Here is an 18,819-nt window from a genome sequence, read left to right on the forward strand (position 1 = left end):
TACCACAAAATGTGTGCCTCTTAAGCAAACACCTGTTTCTGAATGGAGAGTTGAATTATGGCCATAGTCTGGTTTTACTTAGAGTGCTGACTGCGCAGAAACCCCCTTTTGGTAGTTCATATACTTTCAAAACCTTTATTGGAACCCAGTTATGGATGGAGGAGCCATGCATATGTCTCATAATGGGGCTTAATATTGATATCTAATGTTTATGTGAAGCAACAATCATAGCCCTTACCCCCACTCCAGATCCTTTTAATCATTATGACTTGAGAATATAGAAATTCCCCATTCCTAATTTTTTTTCAGCTCTTTTTAGTTGTTTATTTTTGGTTGGGTATTTTCACTGTAGTTTGGGGGCGTTTTACAAATTCTTGTTAACTGTAAATACTAGTAGGCTTCACTTCTACATATAGATGTTTTATAGGAAAAGTTGGCCCTCTTATTGATTTTATCTTCACTAACAGTAAACACAGTCATTCTGAATGAGGAGACATTTAAAAATTGGGAGATTTCTATCATGTTTTCATAAGAGTTCAAATAATGCTGCAAAATCATGAGAGCTGGAAACACTGCTAATGTCTGAGTAGCATTAAAATGTCAATGGTACCAATAAATATTATGCTGCAGTTTCTGAGGTATAGTATTATTTTCTATACTTAGTACAGATATAACTATAGTATCTCAATGATTATGGTATAGTGTCTCCTCTCCACGGACTGAGACTTTGTAGTGGTGGAGAGGCTTGGGTGTCCCAGTGATCCTCAGATCAATGTTGCCTGGAGTCTAGGTGTGTGTGAAATGAGCTGTATTCGATCTGGATTTGGATCCAGCCTGAATTGGGAACAGAGATTCGATTACTTAATTTGGATCACTGACCCCGATTCTATCTGTCCAAATCCGAATGTGAAGCTTCAATGCTGATTTGGAGAATCAGTGATTCAAACATAGACACAGCTTTAAATGTTTTTTTTCTACATACCTCAAGATACCAGGTGTGGCTTGTGAATGCTGTGATGCTGGGGTAGATGGAGCATCCTACAGAAGCATGGGCAGGTGGGTCTTCTGGTCCACTTCTGGGTCTGCTGTCAAGCACACTGGGAGAGCCTCCCATGTCCCTCTGGCTTGGCAATTGGCTACAGGGGGACCCCAGGTTCTCCCCCGACTGAGGAGGCACCAGTCGCTAAGCCGACTGGGGGGGGGAGGGGGAAGTGCACTCCCTGGCAGATCCAGAAGTGGACTGGAAGTGCTTCCGGTCCACTTCTGGGTCTGCTGCTGAGTGCACTGGGGAGCCTCCCACACTCCTGTGGGACACTCCTTGTGCCACAGCATCGCAGCATCTGCAAGACACCTGGTACCTTGAGGTAGGTAGAAGAAGCATTTAAAGCTGTGTATATGTCTGAATCTCTAAATCTTTCCAAACCTCTGTGAATCAATTTTTGGGTTCTGCTTTGATTCAGAGAAATTAATGGGTCCTCTGATTCAATTCAGAGTTGGAGATTCAGCCACTGAATTGGGTTGAATCTCTGCCGAATTGAATCAGGGTCCAAAGCTTCACGCAGTCCTACTGGAGTCTCACGCTCCTAGCAGGCTTACCCATGGCAAATAGGTCTGAGGGTAGGTTCCAGATAAACCACAGTCCAACCCCAAGTCCTTGGCAGCAGATAAGCTGGAAGAAGATGTCAGTATAACAGTATCTGTAAAGGTGAAAAAATGCTTCAGCAAGATGAATTTTCCTGTCATTTAGGGCTCTCCCTTGCCAGTGAGCCCAGATATCCACCTTGTCAACATTGTGTGGTTGCTGTTTCTGTGCACCAGCTTCCCCATGTTAAAATCATGAACCAGCTTCTACCACAGGAAACAACATGCTCTCCTGTACCAACCTCCAAAATCTCGGCAGTGATGTACTGGGGATGATGGCAACAGAACTGGTGAATCTAGCAGTCTCCAGCTACAAATTTATTCATGGGATCAGCTTATCCATCAAGAGTCATCTAATCAGTCAACTTATGGTGCTTTCTGTGACCATTAACAAATGTCTTGTGACCCTATCTCTTAAGCTTAGTAACAACCTGTACACCACTATCAGCAGTGTGTATGCCCCAACATGTGATGCTGACAATCATGTCAAAGAACAGTGCTGCTCTTGACTACTTACTAATACTGGCAAGGAGGACAAGATCAGCCTCCTCAGTGACTTCAACAACAGAGTTGAATGTGACCTGGAACTCCAGAGTGGCACCATTGGGAAGGAAGGAGTAGGAAAAGCCACCCAGCGGCATCCTCCTGAGAAAATGCATGGACCATAGTCTTGTCAACACCCTGAAATTTACAATGCTGGCAGCAAGGAACTGGTACTGAAACTCCACAGATTTATGCTTTGAATTTGGAACAATGGGGAGGTTTCTGGTGACCTAATGAGTGCCAATGTCATGAGTATCTGCAAGAAAGGAGATAAGTTAGTGTGTGGGAACTATTGAGGTATTGTCCTCCTTCCCACAGCAGGGAAAAACCTTGCCCTTATTCTCCAGAACCACCTTCTACCACTTGCTGAGAAAGTCCTGTTAGAATCTCAGTGTGGTTGTAGACCATCCCATGGCACAACTGACATGATCTTTGTTGCCCATCAGGTCCAAGAAAAGTGTCGGGAATGACATCAGATAGATGGCTTTCATTGTCCTTACTAAGGCTTTTCATTTCAACAGTCGTGAAGTCTTGTGGAAAGTACTTGCCAGATTTGGATGTACTGAAAGTATATCAATGTCCTAAGGCTCCTCCATGACCAGATGACCATGACTGTTCTATGCAGTGAATCAGAGAGAGATCCACTTGTCTTCTAAACTGGAATCAAGCTTGAAGACCAAAACACTCAAAATAACCATCTTTGATCTTCAGTACACCGATGAGTGCACCATCCCCACATACACTGAGGAAAACCTTCAGACCATGCTGGATCTTTTCAGAAGTCTACCAAACTTTGAGCCTCTCTATCAAGATTGAGATGACTAAAGTGGTCTATCAGCCTGACCCAGGCCATGAATGTAACCTGTTTCCTCAAATTACCATTGAGCACTACCCCATATTTCAGTAGCCACCTCTTGCAGGGGGTGAACATTGATGAAGAGATTATGTACTGAATCTGGTGTGCAAGTGCCTCCTTTCCAAAATTACTTTGGTGTGTTTTTACTTATTGTGATCTCCAGAAAGATGCCAAGATCCGGGTAAACAATGCAGTTATTGTCCCCACGTTCCTCTTTGGAAGTGAAACATGGGTAACCTACCATCATTATGTAGGTGTCTGGAAATAGATCTGTGGCTCAAGGTTTGAACTCTTAAGTAATCTCAAGACCCAGCAATGAGCCATGGTGAAGATCATCCTCAAACTGAGGGATTGCCAGTGATGACAGTATAGTGTCTGTTTGGAGATATTGACACAACATATTCTTAAAAGAATACCTTCTCAGATCTTGACTATAAATCTTCATCAGTTCTGCTGGATTTTCCTGCTTAATCATATTTCTTAAGTGAGCCTCATTTCCAGCATTGATTATCTTATTTCTTCCACAGTCTTGTTCAACTATGTCTTTTAAGGCATTTGGCAAATTTAAACTACTACTTTTGAAAAAAGGACTAAGGATTTTCATTCTGTAATTGTCCAATGAGAGCAGCTCTGACCCTGATAATGTAAAAAGACTCAAAAGATTGATTGTGTTTCCCTAAAGAGATAAAGATACTTAATTTTCAATCATATGTTGTAATCGTGTTGTGATCTTGTGGAGCAGCAAATTCTTTAAATAGCAGGGATGCAAGGTAGGCTATAAGAGTAATAATTTCTGTTTGATTATAACTCAAAGGTGATTCAGAGAAAAAATGAAACCATTGAAGAATAGCATGTCTTCTTTTTTATAAGAATCATAAATGGTATCATATGATTTAGTATATGCTAAGATGATGGTAAACAATGGGTAAAATGCCATTTCAGTTTGAGTTTTAAAGGTAATTACACGTATAACAGTACACCCTGTCTTCTATTGTTAATTAATAACAACATCTTTACCTGAAGAGAGGAAATATATCTATAATGACAACTATGTCAGACCAAATAATAATTATAATACTGTTACACTTTATTGTACATAAAGTCCTGAACTAAGTGTTAATTAAAAATGAATTAATATGTTAATACATACCAGTTTAGATGCTGTGATAAGAATAGCCCTGCATGGAATAGTCTACTGAAGTAAAAATGCCTGACCTAACATTTGAATGTAAGGTGGAGCACTGAAAAGACATTTGGCTAAAGTTTGATTATATGCATGTGTTGAAGTAGGGAAAAGGCTTAATTTACTACTGTTCTCCCCATTGAACGCACAAAGCCACAATGATGTCATTTTCCTCAGTGCTGAAATAGCCTAAATAAGATGCACCTGTTTCTGGCCTCTACACAGTTTGAGACTTTCCAAACATTGTGTTTCATGGAACAATGTCATAGGATAAGTTTGACATCTCCAGTCTGGTAACTGAGCATCATATTTTTGTATTTAACCCATAGGCAGGTGATTTACAACAATGGCTGGTAAGTTGTACTCAATGGTTAGGAATAACATTCTTTATTACATTTGAATGCATTTAATTTATGCTTATATACAAAAAAAAAAAAAAACCCAAACAACTCTTGGTTCCAAAAAGATAGCTTTATTAAACCAACTGGGAAATTGCAAGAAGATTGTCATTTTCTGCAAGCTTTCGGGATCAAAGTCCCTTCACCAGGCTCTGGGAAAAGTGTAAATGGTACAAGATGGTGAAAAATCCCCACAGGTAGGAAATAAACTTCATTTTTGCACAGAGGGAGCTGAAGATGGAAGGCTGTCCCTCTGGGTCCATGAGAGTGTCTTTGTGAGCTGTGCTGAGTAGCTCTTTGATGTGTAGATCAGGTAGAATTTCTTCTCTGGAGGTGTCAGATGGCAGGCAGGGAGGTAAAAAAATGTTCTTGTCATTCTGCAGTGAAGTTTAAAATCCAAAATCGGCTAGCGTTTGATGTCTTCCATGTTTCAGGGGTGTACTTGGTAGCCATGTTGGTCGTACTTATATGTATGAAAAGATGTATAAAACATTTAAAAGAGAATAATATAGGATTCATTATACAGTATGTATTGGAAAGATAAACATTCTTTTCTTGCAGCATCTTGCATGGCAGATTCAAGGTGAATTTCATTATATTTAGAATTGGGTGAATAAGGCAAACAGATTTCATGAATGGGTTTCCATTTCTAATAGGCATACCAAGGCAATGTTTCTGACCTTCTTGTCTTCACGTTTTGGGATGGTAAATGGAAAGAGAATTTCAGAACCACATGAAGATTTTCAGTAAACATGTTGCATAGCCATAGAAGAGGATATTCAGCCATGCCTCTGGCCAGTCAAAGTATTTAAGCACACGTTTAATGTCAGACACATCAATGGTCCCATTAAAAGGAGTGGAACTTGTCATGTGTTTGAAGTTAAGCATATATATAAGTGCTTTCACAGGTCCTGGTCAGGTAACAGCAATAATACAAGATGAGTCATTAAGCCCAGCCATCAAATTCAACTTGAATAGTAAATGTTGCATATTCTTGGAAATGGACAATTAAAAGATACATTTATATCTGCCAGATAAATCCTTCTGAAGAACAAATAAAATAAAGGACATGCTGTGCTCTTCATTACTGTTATGTATTAAACTTGTATTTAAAATTTGAATTTAGACTTGTTGTTTTAGTCAATTTTTAAGACTGTACCTATAACTAATTGCTATAACATGATCTGTGGAACATGAAAAATCTGACAGTATCATCAAAAAATATCAAGTTCATTTATTCATAAGTATGTTTTAAGCAAGTTCAGGGTCTGTTTGTTTTTTTACTGTGCATGTGCTTAATTTCTTTTATTACGTTGCCTAATGTGCCAATAATAAATTATCAGGAATTGAAGTAGAACTATTATTAGCATTACATGAATTAAACAAAAGGCTTTATTCTACAACTTTCATTGGCTGCATATACAACAAAGTTGTTTTTTTTTAAATCAAGAATTAATATCAATAGCCTTTATTTCAAGAGTTCCACCATTTGGTAACATAATAATACAGTGAACAAAATGAAATTAAGTCAGCCCTGCTCAAACTACAAAATATAGTATTAAAACTTAATATTTTTTTTAAATGGGAGTAGTATATCATCTACTTTATGAATGATAACTTATGTAGTGTACATAGAAGGTATAGCAGACATTTATAAACAATTTTGTTTGGCTTTTGTTATATTTTTATAAATTATATGGCTTCAGGTTTTTAAAAATGTAATAATGAGAAAGAACTTGAGGTCTAAGCTATGGTTTGTAAAAGATTAAAGAAAACACTACATAGTGTTCAATGTCATGAAAATACAACAGCCCTTTATGAATAAAGCTTATTGTAATTTTGTAAAATGGTTGTTTTATGATTCATTTAGCTTTTAAGATGTCGGTGGTCTCTTTAATAGGTTAGTATGTTAACAGCTGGCATCCATTAATTTTACCATCTTAATTGGATCCTTTTAGATGTTCAGCCAACTGGTCAGGTACGCAGTGCGAGAGGCCAGCTCCCAAGAGCAGCAAGTCTGACAATATCAGTACAAGTAAGTTATTCAGATTAACACCTACTATGGCTTGTAAAATATGGTTCAATTTTTAAAAAAAATATTAGCTGGTGCTATTTTAGTATGAGATCTTTCTAAGTGATATTTGCAGGTTACACATTTTTAAATAGCAGCTGCTAATTCTTCTAATTTTGATTGACATGCAACTCCACTAAAACAGTTTGGATTAATAGGAAACCATGGCATGTTTAACATACTTACTTCTTCAAGCCTAGCATGAGCTTTTATTAGTAAAAGCATATGAGATGATACACATTCTGCTCAAATTCACCCCTTTGTACAGAGCTAGCATATGGCAGAAGAAGGACTTGGAAAGAAGGGTTTTTCTATTTCTTTTATTTTTTGGTAGGGTTTTTGGAATATGTGTTATGTCTGTTGGGAGGAAGAAGAAGAGTTTGTTGTGTTTTCTAGGAGGCAAAGAGGGCAAAGGTTGGAGGGGGATCATCCTGGGAAGTGAGGCAATAGGGATAGGTGAGCAGAAAATGGGCAGGTGGGAAAAGGGTTTTTGTAATTAATGTGAGGAGTGATTGGAATTGGTGGGGGTGTTTGCTGGTATATGGGGCTTGAGAAGGAAGGCAATGGTTGTAGTCATTTGGAGTTCTCATGTTTGGAGGTTTTGATTTGGGGAATCATGCTTGTGGGTTGGTTATTGTAAGCTCTTCTAAGCCATTTGGATAGGACAAGATCTAAATTTAAAAACTAACCAACCAACCAAGTGAGATTTATCATCAGTTAAGTCCCATCTGAAATGTCAAACTAGGGTTTTAAGTGATTCGTCAGGTTTACACAAGCTTTTTCTGGAGGAGTAAATTTATCCACTAATAACATTATCTCCAAAATGAGAACTATTCCTTCAAATATTAAAGGTGTATCAAGAGAAAAACAAATGCATGCATTGTATGTACAGAAACCTGCTATTAGTACATTATTGGCATCTTAAACTGGAGATGAACTGTTGTGTATCCTGTATGTTAATGATACCCTGCTGTACAACTCACTTATATCTGAGCCAGCTGAAAAAGTGTAATGAATTACCCTACTGTTTAGATAAGCTTGGGATTTGGAGATTGACTATCTTGCTGCAGTAAAAACTAGACAGCACAGAGATAATGCTGATAAGCTAAAAGCAACTCAAAGAGTTTGCAGAACTTATATCAGTCCTTTTGTTGAAAGACAGTAACCACACTTTGTTAGTCAGGTGCTCGGGTATTGGATCCTAAGCTATTCCACATATATTTAAGGTGGGCGGTGACTATATTTAAGGTGGGGGGGCGGAGTTGCTTTTGATTGCCATGGTTAAGACATGTGCAACCTTCTTACCACACTCATTCATGTCTTTTTCATCTCAATATCATTATGTTCCCTTTAAATGTGAACCATCAAAAGTTAAACCTAGTACAGAATGCTGAGACCTGGAAAATGTAGAATAACCTTATAGCTGGTTTCCATCCAGATTTAATTTGCACATGTGGTAAGGTAATTATGCCCCCGTGGCTGAGAGCCCTGTCAGCTGCCGGGCTCCCAGATGCAAGGGTGCATCATCATGCTGGGCCATGCACCACTGCCATGACTGAAAGTCCTGTTACTGCAGAAGCTTGCTACTTACCAGTGAAGAGGGAGCCTGGGATGGTGATCTTTGGCTCCCCCTGAACTAGCAATAAGGCAGGATTGGATCTGATGCTGGATCCCACAATCACACCTCGTCCCATGCACATGTGGGATGGCAGGAGGCATGACTGTGGATCACACATCAGATTCTATCATACCTTTACCTGAACATCTAGAGGGGCCCCTAATTATTTAATTCACTTCAGTGGGGCTGTTTGCTTCAGTAAATCCAATAAGATTTGACTGCCAGTAACCTTCCCCCTTCTTTTAACAATAGTGTTTGATATAAGACTTCTGTACATTGTTTTTCTACTACATTAGACTCTATTGCAGTTATCTTAGTTGCCTATAACAACATAGTGAAATTCCTAGCCCCCAAATATAGAGTTGTAAAGTGCAGGAACACACATACTGTCCACATGCTAGCACAATTTATTTACACCTATTCAATTTTAAAAAAAATAAGGGTGGCTAAGATGGATAAATACTAAAATTGAAATTCTTTGGGCTTAGTCATACCTTCTTTAAACTGGCCAATACTTTAAGTAAAATGAGAGAAGTGATAAAATACCTTTATAAATGACCATACAAAACTAGCCCAAAATTGGCTTGACAATCTATAAATGTAGTAGCTATAAATGAGAGCACAGTTCAGAATGTGGACTGGATGAATTAAACCTTGAAAAATCATATGTGAAATCAAGAAACATTATCGCCTCAAGTATTGCTCTTGAGGACATTCAGATTTATGTAAAAATAGTGACCTTTTCATTATCAGTATTAAACTTCTATTCATTAAATATCATTGGTCAACTGAACAGAAATCATAGTCTTCGTATCATTTTATAGCTAAATTAAATTATGTTATTCCTCTTAGCTGTGTGGTGACTTCACTTAACTTGAAAATTACATAGGACTCAATGCTGTTTCCTTGATTTGTAACAGGAAGTATTGCAATCATCGTTCCTCTTGTTCTCTTGGTGACTTTAATCACTACTTTGGTCATTGGTCTACTACTTTGCAAGAGAAAACGAAGGTAGGTATTCAATATAATTTTTTTCAAGTTACGTACGAGCTAAGAAATCAGAGATGAATAGAAATGCTTACAAATTTTTGTGTAAAGAAGCCATTTCACAAGCATCAGTCACTTATCACATGAAAAGCTTCCCTTGTCTCAGTGTGGGGTGTGTTTCCTAAAGCCATGTATAGGCATTAACATTTTTCAGGAGAATTGCCACTCTCCTTGAAGAAGCTACAGACATGCAAAAAGTCATTCAATTTGTCCTGTAGGAAATATGCCCTCTTGCAAGAATAAATACATGTACGCTCCTCTTCTGGTCTGGTCTGGGAGGGGAGCAGCCCCTGCTGTTTCCTTCCCCTTTCCCAAAACAGGGACTGCTTATTTTGGGGAATGGGCTGGAGACAATTTCAAAGCTGGCAGGCCAGCAACCTCCCAGCCCAGTTTCCAACCCTGCTGGCATCCACTTGCTGCCCCTTCCACCCAGCTGGAGAGTGAAGATAGAAAACAGACTTGGGGAAGCTTTTCCCACCCTGATTCCCTGTCCTGTGGGTTTTAAATGACATGTGTGTGGTAGCCCAAATGGGTAGCACGTGGAAGTTTAAAACCCTGCAGAGCCAGAAAAGCTCTCCTGGGCCAGCAGGGCAATGCTTCCTAAGCTTCCCCAGACCAGGAACTTCTTGGTGCAAGGAATGGACTTTTCTCCGCTACGCCATTCTCCTCCCTACCTGGCTTATGGGAGGAAGCGGAGCAGTGGTGAAAGATTCCTCACCCCTTCTCCAGACCTAGATGCCCCTGGCCTAGGAAAAGACACGGAGCCTTTCCCTCTGCTTTCTCCATTTTCTCCCTGCTGCTCTGCTGTCTGCCACTGCTCCCTACATCTTCCCCCGACCTGCATCACCAGGGGATCGGGGAAGATGGGGAAGTTGTAGGTTGAACACCTATACTGCTTCATCTCCCAGAGACATTTATAACAGTAGAAATTCTTGAGAAATTTCTGAGAAATTAATGCCTGTTCCTAACCTCTAATATACAATTTATGGATCTTGTTGAAACAATTTTTTATGACAATTCTTATATGATGGTAGAAATTAAAATCAAGTAGATGCTGTAACACATACCTGCATACACATTTCATGATCCAAAAGTTGTCCAATTCTGCATAAGAATAACTTTACTCACAGAAAGAGTACCCTTCATTTCACCGAGATTGCAAAAATGACAGCACCATCAGTAAGTGTCCCAGTACCCTGTTCCCTCCCCTTCCCCCACCAAATCAAGTAGTCATATACTACTATCATCTCTGTCTGGTCTAGATTCAGTTTCAATAGATTGTCCCGAATACAGTTTTAATAGAATGGTTGGAGATATTTCTTTTGGCATCTCAAATCCAATAAATGGTGGATGTCAGGGAGAGTATTGAATAGGGGATAGACCACTCAAGAGATATCTAGTTCTGTTCTCTCCCTTTATAGCATCCAAGTCTGCCACTGTTGGAGACAGGAAATAGTGTTAAATAGACCACTGGTCTGACTCAGAATGGCACTTCTTATGTTCAGTCTCCAAATTCAACACGGCACTAAGAAAGGACTGAGACTGCAGGGGCCAGTGTCATAAGCGGGATCCGGGTTTTCCATTTCCCATCGAAAAACGGAGAAAACTGTGCATTTTACCACAGGCAAACACAGATTTCTCATTTTACTGGAGAAACCCATGAATTATGCTGTTTTGCAAAGAGCTCTCTGCAGGCTGGCTGAGTTCCAGTCTCCAAGGGGCTGGGAGGGAGCAGGAGGAGGGTCTTCAGGCAGGGAATGTGACGTGGCCACCAGGCAGCCTGGACAGCAGCTCCTGCAGGTGGGGGGGGATTGAGGGCCCCATAGGGAGGGAGGGAGGGGGTTGGGCAGGGCAGAGTGCCCAGCTGGACAGTGCCTGGGGCTTGGGGTCCAGGGCTGCAATGCACAGCTGCAGGGACCCAGTGGGGAGTGGGACAGGCCACAGGAAGCTCATCCACAGGGTTGTGGAGTGGAGGTGGCTCCCTGCTGCTGTGTGCACTCCTGGGGGGCAGGGGGGACCCATGCCTCCAGATCTTTGCATGCGGCATAGGCTACCCACCGCAGGCTCAGGCTCCCACCCTGCTATCCTCCCCTGGGGCCTCCACAGCCCGGCATGTACGACCCAGCACAGCAAGATCATGCTGGAAAGCTGCTTGCCACTGTAAGCTGTTCTGTGAATACCCACAGGTCAGATAAATGCTTTATCAGTATCTCATGATCAAACATATCAAGGGCTGCAGAACTAGTAATACCAGCAGGGCACAATTTCTCTTGTCAATCTCCAGGCAAAGATCGCCTTCCAAGGCGAAAAGCACAGCCCCTGTACTATATTCAAGACAAAAGCCAGACTGACTGGGTTCCAAGGAGCCAGTAGCATCCAGATGTGGGGCTGTTTTTCTATTACTCCTCCACTCACGTCTCCAGGCAGGTTCACTGGTCAGCAACCACTGGCTCCTTGGACTTGTCTGATAAGTGGTGGCCACTGGCCTGTGTGTTCTGCTCAGTCTTCCCTCTTGGAATACACATCATTAACATCTGACCCACACTCATGACCCTTTTTTCTCTTGTTGTCCCCTAGAATCATTTTTGTGCTTCCAATGGCCTCCCTGATTGAGAGAAGGTTATAATTTTTTGATTTAATTATCTGTTTTTTTAGGACCACTACCCTTCACACACAACCACTGCCCTTTACTCGCATGGTCAGGGGGCAGCAGGGCAAGCCCTACAAGGAGAGGCTATGGGACCTGAACCTATTCAGCCTCCACAAGAGAAGGCTGAGGAGGGGATCTAGTGGCCTGTTACAAACTAGTCAGAGGGGGACCAGCAGGCACCGGAGAAGTCCCTGTTCCCCCGAGCGCTACCAGAAGTGACTAGAAATAATGGTCACAAGCTGGCAGAGGGTAAATTCAGATTAGACATCCGGAGGCGCTAGGTCAGGGCGGCTAGGATCTGGAACCAACTTCCAATAGTGGTGCTGGCTCCTACCCTGGGGGTCTTCAAGAGGAGGCTAGATGTACACCTTGCTGGGGTTGTTTGACCCCAGTACTCTTTCCTGCCATGGCAGGGGGTCAGACTTGATGATCTACTTAGGTCCCTTCTGACCCTACTAACTATGAAACTATGAAACAAATAGGCCTGTGTCTGAAAGTCGCAGAAATGGATGCTAGAGGAAGAGCAGTGCAGGAGACAAATCTATAGTGGTCTCCCTGGCATCCACCATTATTGATTTAGAGATACCAGAAGAAACATCCCCAAGTATTCCGTTCAATGGCTATTAATAGATCTATCATCCATAAATTTGTCTTGGTCCTTGTCTGAATCCAGCTATGCCATCTTCCCCTACCACCTCCTGTGGCAATAGATTCCACAACTTAACTATACTTTGCTTTAAAAAGTATTATCTCTTGTTGGTTTTAAACCTCTTACTAATTTCAGTGGTTGTCCCTAGTTCTAGCATTCTGGGACTTGATGAGCAGCATCCCTGTTCCCTTAGTCCACCCTCATCATGAGTTTTTATACACCTCTATAATATCACCCCTCATTCTTCTTTCCAAACTGAAGAATCCTAATCTTTGTAGTCTCTCCTCCTACGGCAGCTACTCCATATCCCCAAATGACTTTGGTCACCCTTCTCTATGCTAATGACTGTGCTAATTACAAAAATATTTTGCTGTGACTTTATGAAGTATGGAGAGCAGAAGGGAATTTGGAAATATTGGGCAGAGAACCTGTCATAACCAGTGAACCTACTGCACTGTAGGAATAGGAATCCAATGTAGTAATGTGGTGTGCGTTATAGGAATTCATACTACTATAAACCCAATTAAGAGGGATGTAAAAGGCTACTTTCAGGATGCAGCCAGATTTTCAAACAGATAATTTCATCATGTCTTCATTTTCTCATAGTCCCAGTCTCTTTAGTTTGGATGTTTTCAGTGGCATGGGGTTGGGTGCTAAAGCTGCTAAGTAATATCTTCGTGTAAATCACCTATGGATACACTTAAAAATAGTTTTCCTTTTACTTGTTTATATATTTTAGGACAAAAACTATCCGAAGACAACCAATGATAAATGGAGGAATCAACGTAGAAATTGGTAATCCATCATACAACATGTATGAGGTGGGCCATGATCACAATGAAGGGGGTCTTTTAGATTCAGATTTTACAGTAAATCCAGAAAAGGTAATATGGATTTTGAAATGGCAAAAGCGTGCTTGTTTTCTGTATTATAATCAAATGCTTTTAAACATAACGAGTTTGATTTTCTCTCAAATGAAATCTGACACAGAAATAATGAAATATGTTTGGGTTTAGCTGTTCCATATATGAGATGCATATAAAGGCAAGCAAGGTTAGTTTAGTGAAAACATCGCAGATACTGCTAATCTTTTTTTTGCAGCTTAACATTTGTTGATGTGTTTCATATTTGTGCTTTTTCTAGATGCTAAAATAAAGCTCAACTGAGTATCCTTGCTTCATGTTTACTAAGATAAAGCTCAAGGAGATAATCAAAATTCTTATAAGTTATATTTCTAATTTCTTGTAGACATATTGAATAGAAAAATATGCTATGCATTCACTGTCCCTCTTGTATAGTGCAAGTGTGAGGAAATCTTACATACATAAATGAGCGTAAATTATTTTCAAAAGGGCAGACATTTAGAGGCCTGATTGGATAGATTTCCTACAGTCATGCAAAAACCAATGCACATTTTCATATTACTGTAAATTATGTTGTCATTTCTAGAAGTACTGCTCTTTAAAGCTAGAACTTCCTGAACGATAAGCACTGGATGAATGGCTTAATGCTGAAACGTTTCTCCTAGAACTATCAGCAATCAGAAGTATACCAAAGGGCAGCCATCTTTTCATGGCATTTTTGCCAAAGTAATCATTGGATTACTGTTAGCTCTAGGAATGATATCATCATATCACCTAGTCAATGTGTATCATAATACAGGTAAGACTAATATGAAGTAAGCTCACCTGCTTCTAGACAAGTTGAATAACTGAATCATGAGTGATTGTTATACCTGACTGTAATACTTAATAGTAAGTGTACAGTGGTAATCTCATTCTATATATAAGAATCATCCAAACTATTGAACACTTGTAATTAAATTTCTAAAGGCTGTTTTAATTGTAGATCACTCAAAAATACTGTTTGGGTTGGTGCATACCTTATTAAGCAATTCTTCAAAGTACAATTGAAAATAAGCTGTTCACATCACAGAAACTGAAATTTTCTGTTTATACACAGGCCAGGTATATAGGGGGAGGGCCTACTGCATTCAAGCTTCCCCACACAGCACCATCAATCTACCTAAACTCTGATTTGAAAGGACCACTAACTGCAGGGGTGAGAAATGATGATTCATTTTTCATGCTCATTCCATCACAGCCCCTTTTCTAAATAAAATGTATGTTATATAAGAATAGCAGCATTTTTGTTTAATTTATAATTGTCAAGAAATATATTACAAATACTAAGATTTCTCTTTGCTATAACAGAGGCCTTTCCATCTAGCATATTTCATTTTTACTTGCCCTTGTAGTAAGATCTAAAACAGCAAATTTAAAAATGTATGTTTACAAAGAGTACAACAGTAAACAATGTCATGCCTTTCATAATGTTATGGTAAAATTATGCCAACCAAATAAATATCCCAAGCATTTATGGGCATTTAGTGTAATTTATCACAGTAAGAAAAGTTTTTTAAGTAAATTCAATTGTGTCACCTAATATTTTGAGAGAACTTTCATATGTATTCAGCTAGATTTTGTTTTAACTTTACAGTTTATTGGTAGATCTTTCAGGCTCCAATTTTTTTTTTTTATTGCAAATGGCAAATGTCTTCTCAAAATATTCAGTTCAGTCTCAATAAGCCAGACTTTAATATAGAACGATGTTTGTAAACAATGATTGAAAGTTTAAACAGTTGAAAGAAAAGGACATTGATATAATTTATTCATCTTCATATACATCAATGTATATATTAATCTTTATATCATTTGTATTACTGCATGATTGTGATGTGTCTTTAATGTAATTAAAATATAATAGGTTCCATGGGAGGCAACATTTTCTAGTTATTAAGAATAGAGCAATGAGCATTAGAAGAAGTACGGTATATTCTCTACTTTGTCACTGATTCAAATTCCCATTTGAAAGTGACTCAAATTACTTAACATTCTCTACCCTTCTTTACCTATTTGCATTTTAATATTCACCTAATGCAGATATTATGAGAGATAATCTCTTATTATTATTTATAATGTATTTTGATATCTCCCGAAGACAACTACATAATCTTCAACTATTATGATCTTCATCCTTAATTGTGGTGCTGTAAATTTAATTAAAAGTGAATCTTGTCAGTTTAAATAAGCCTACATTTCTTTGTCACTCTAAATTTCTATAATCATTACCTTACAGGGAAGTATGGATCTTTAGGCCGTTGTGCTCACATAGTGGGTGGGGCAGTACATCCCATGGGAGGCTGCAATGAGAGAGCTGAGATGCGAAGCACCCATGCATATGGCGCACAGGGTTGTGGGGAGAGAGGAAGGACTGCTGGCATGCATGGTGTAGTGCTGGAAAGTGCAACCTGGTAGCCTGTGACTTGCACAGAGCGGTATCTGGGGCATGTGCCTCTGACTGGTGCAGCCCACACAGCATGCAGCCCCACCACTTAGAAGCTGAGCAGTCCTGCCATCCGTACTAGCAGAATATACAGCTTCTGACTAGATTATTATGAGTGATGCAACTGTCCAAGACATGGTAATGCTTCAGGTCTCAGTTTCTTATACAGCTGGGGATGCAGGAGATTGAGATTCTAAACCGTTCTTCTGCTTAAGTAAAGACAACAGCCAAGCAAGCTAGGAGATTCAAGTCTATGAGCTACGGAGAATAAAAAACTGTGATACCTGTAAAACAAGGTTCTTTGGGTAAATCCAATAACTTTTATTAGTCCAACTCAAATAGTTGGAAAACTACTTCTTTGCAAGCTTTTGGGTACAAATACCCTTCGTCAGGTCACTTCCTCTGCCTGATAAAGGGTATTTGTACCTGAAAGCTTGCAGGGACGTAGTTTTCCAACTATTTGAGTTGGTCTAATACAAAGATATCAGATTTACCCAAAGAAACTGGTCTGCCTTGGACCAACACAAGTACAACCTATACCCCTGTGACCTGTAAAGAATTCAGTACCCTTTCCAGCCGTGGCATATAAATTGATATATAAAGTTGAAAAATCAGTTTTAATAGCAGATGTCTCTTTTTAGTCCAAACATAAAGAGTAAAAGAACAAGTGAAGAAGATCTGTTGTTATAACATGGGAAGAAAGCATTCCTTAAGTCATCATGGCTGCTTACAGGCATGAACGCCTCACCCCCAAGTACTTTACTTTCGGCTCAGTGTGCTCCCACACCAAGTCCAGTGCACGCCCAGAAGAGGCACCACATTAGTTTGACCCGATTCACCCAACATCTGTATAGATCGGGCACTTCAGTGGAACTTTTTGGTGATTTTATCTAATAGCTGACTCAATCAACTGATGAGCTGGGTCAAATTTCTATTCGATAAAATGCTGGGGAGGTTGCGGGGGGGTTCATTTTCATATCTGTCAGCGCTCCATGAGTCAACAAACAGTAAATTCCACATCCTACATGCTTTCATAGGAAGAAAGCATGTAGTTTAGAGCTGTACATAAGTGCTTTGTAAATTACTGAAGATGCTTAAATCTAATTGACTACAATAGGCTGTGGATTAAAACATATACTATTCCAAAACATGATCGGTTGTCGATGGGTTACTGAGGTCTCAGAATAGGCTGTATGGAGAACCCATTGATAACAGATTTCTACTATTAAACCTAATACACAGAGTTTCACATTCTTTATATTATTCAAATTTATTGTGAAATCTTCCGAATAATAGGATGGGCAACAAAATTTAAGAGCCTTTTCTCGTATTTTTAGTAATTGTCCTCACGTTGTTTGTAACTTTCAACTCATATTACTCATGTCATTAATTACCTTAATAGCACATTTCATTTAATGTGAATACTATCTGAATAATTAGCTCCTTGATAAGGCTTATAGAAGTTCAGGTAAACATTAAACATGTCCAATTTTGCTTTTTTTTCTGTTTTTACTTTAAGAATTTTTCTTTAAAAATGTTTATGAAGATAAATCCAAATAACATCCTATATATTTATATTTTCTGCAGCCAACAAATTACTCTAATCCAGTGTATGCAAAGCTATACATGGATGGACAACATTGTCGAAACTCCTTAGCAAGTGTTGATGAAAGAAAAGAACTCCTTCCAAAGAAAATAGATATTGGGATAAGGGAGACTGTGGCATAATCTGCTGTTACCTTTTATACTCTACTCTGTATAAATGTATAAAATATAAGGATTACTTTTCTATGTACCAACAGTATTATAATTGTTTTGGCATCAGCATTACCTCTGGTTTTTTGTTTGGTTGATTGTTTTCTGGATTTTTCTTTTGCTGATGACTTTTGACTGACCATTTGTAAGGTATTTTTATGAAAAAGAAACTGCACTACAGTACAATTTACAACAATGCTGCTGATATAACACACCTTTGAATTTGTTAAAATTAAAAAACCAACATATTCGTTTGTAGTGTGAATATGAACAATCTATTTTCTATGAACTTTTTTGGTTCTACTTAATCAATGAAGATATCTGCACTTTTTCATTATATAGTCCGAAAGCTGTAGTACAATGTGTAATTTTGTTTGTTTCAAATGGTGAAAGAATGATTGAATGGTCTACTCTCTTCTTTGTGCCCAGTAGAATTTCATTTCAGATCCTGATAAAAGTAGATATTTTTTTCATCACAAATCAAAACATAACTTGCTTTTAAAATTAGCTTTTAGGTTGCCAAGAAGTAAACAAGACTTATAGACTCAAAACATCTAATGATTTGCATGAACACAAGTGATTATGTTTCAGAAATTCAGTGACTGTACATGATATACTAAACATATATACCATGTAAACAACCTTTGTATTTAGTAAAACCTTATAAGACATAGTAACAATATACCTTGAGAGTTGAGACATTACTTGCTGTGGGACAAGGCCTTTGAACTCCAGCAGTCCTGTAGTACAGTAGCCACCCGCCTAGAGCACAAGAGGGCATTGCCTACACATGTATTATTTGTGGAAGATTAATCCCCTATCACACACCAAGCAGTAGAACAAAAATAAAACATAAGCACACACAGACACACACACACACAAAATTCAGCTTTAGCCAACAATAACAAAAACAAAATATTCCTTGCTTAGAGGTATTAAAGAATCCAAAATGCATCAGTTTTGTTTAATAATGATAGCCTGTGATGCCACTGAAGTAAAATATGGTCAATATTATATATTACTGAAACCCTATTTCAGAACAGTTGTTGTTTAATTTTGATAT

At 39.0% G+C, this 18,819-nt stretch overlaps 1 protein-coding gene across 1 annotated transcript in view; it reads left to right on the top strand.

The window, feature by feature from the left end:
• The window catches only part of LRP1B (LDL receptor related protein 1B), a 1,602,836-nt gene extending 1,584,224 nt beyond the window's left edge, over nt 1-18,612 (top strand). Inside the window, exons 87-91 of the mRNA XM_090045827.1 lie at nt 6,580-6,656; nt 9,231-9,321; nt 13,396-13,540; nt 14,619-14,717; nt 17,589-18,612. Of these exons, the coding sequence (XP_089901953.1) occupies nt 6,580-6,656; nt 9,231-9,321; nt 13,396-13,540; nt 14,619-14,717; nt 17,589-17,729 (553 nt within the window). The 3' untranslated portion in view covers nt 17,730-18,612. The remainder of the gene's footprint in view (nt 1-6,579; nt 6,657-9,230; nt 9,322-13,395; nt 13,541-14,618; nt 14,718-17,588) is intronic.
• The last annotated feature ends 207 nt before the right edge of the window (nt 18,613-18,819 follow it).

The sequence above is a fragment of the Crocodylus siamensis genome, chromosome 4, assembly GCF_052110815.1.
Source record: "Crocodylus siamensis isolate JL-2025a chromosome 4, ASM5211081v1, whole genome shotgun sequence".
Classification (NCBI taxonomy): Eukaryota; Metazoa; Chordata; order Crocodylia; family Crocodylidae; genus Crocodylus; species Crocodylus siamensis.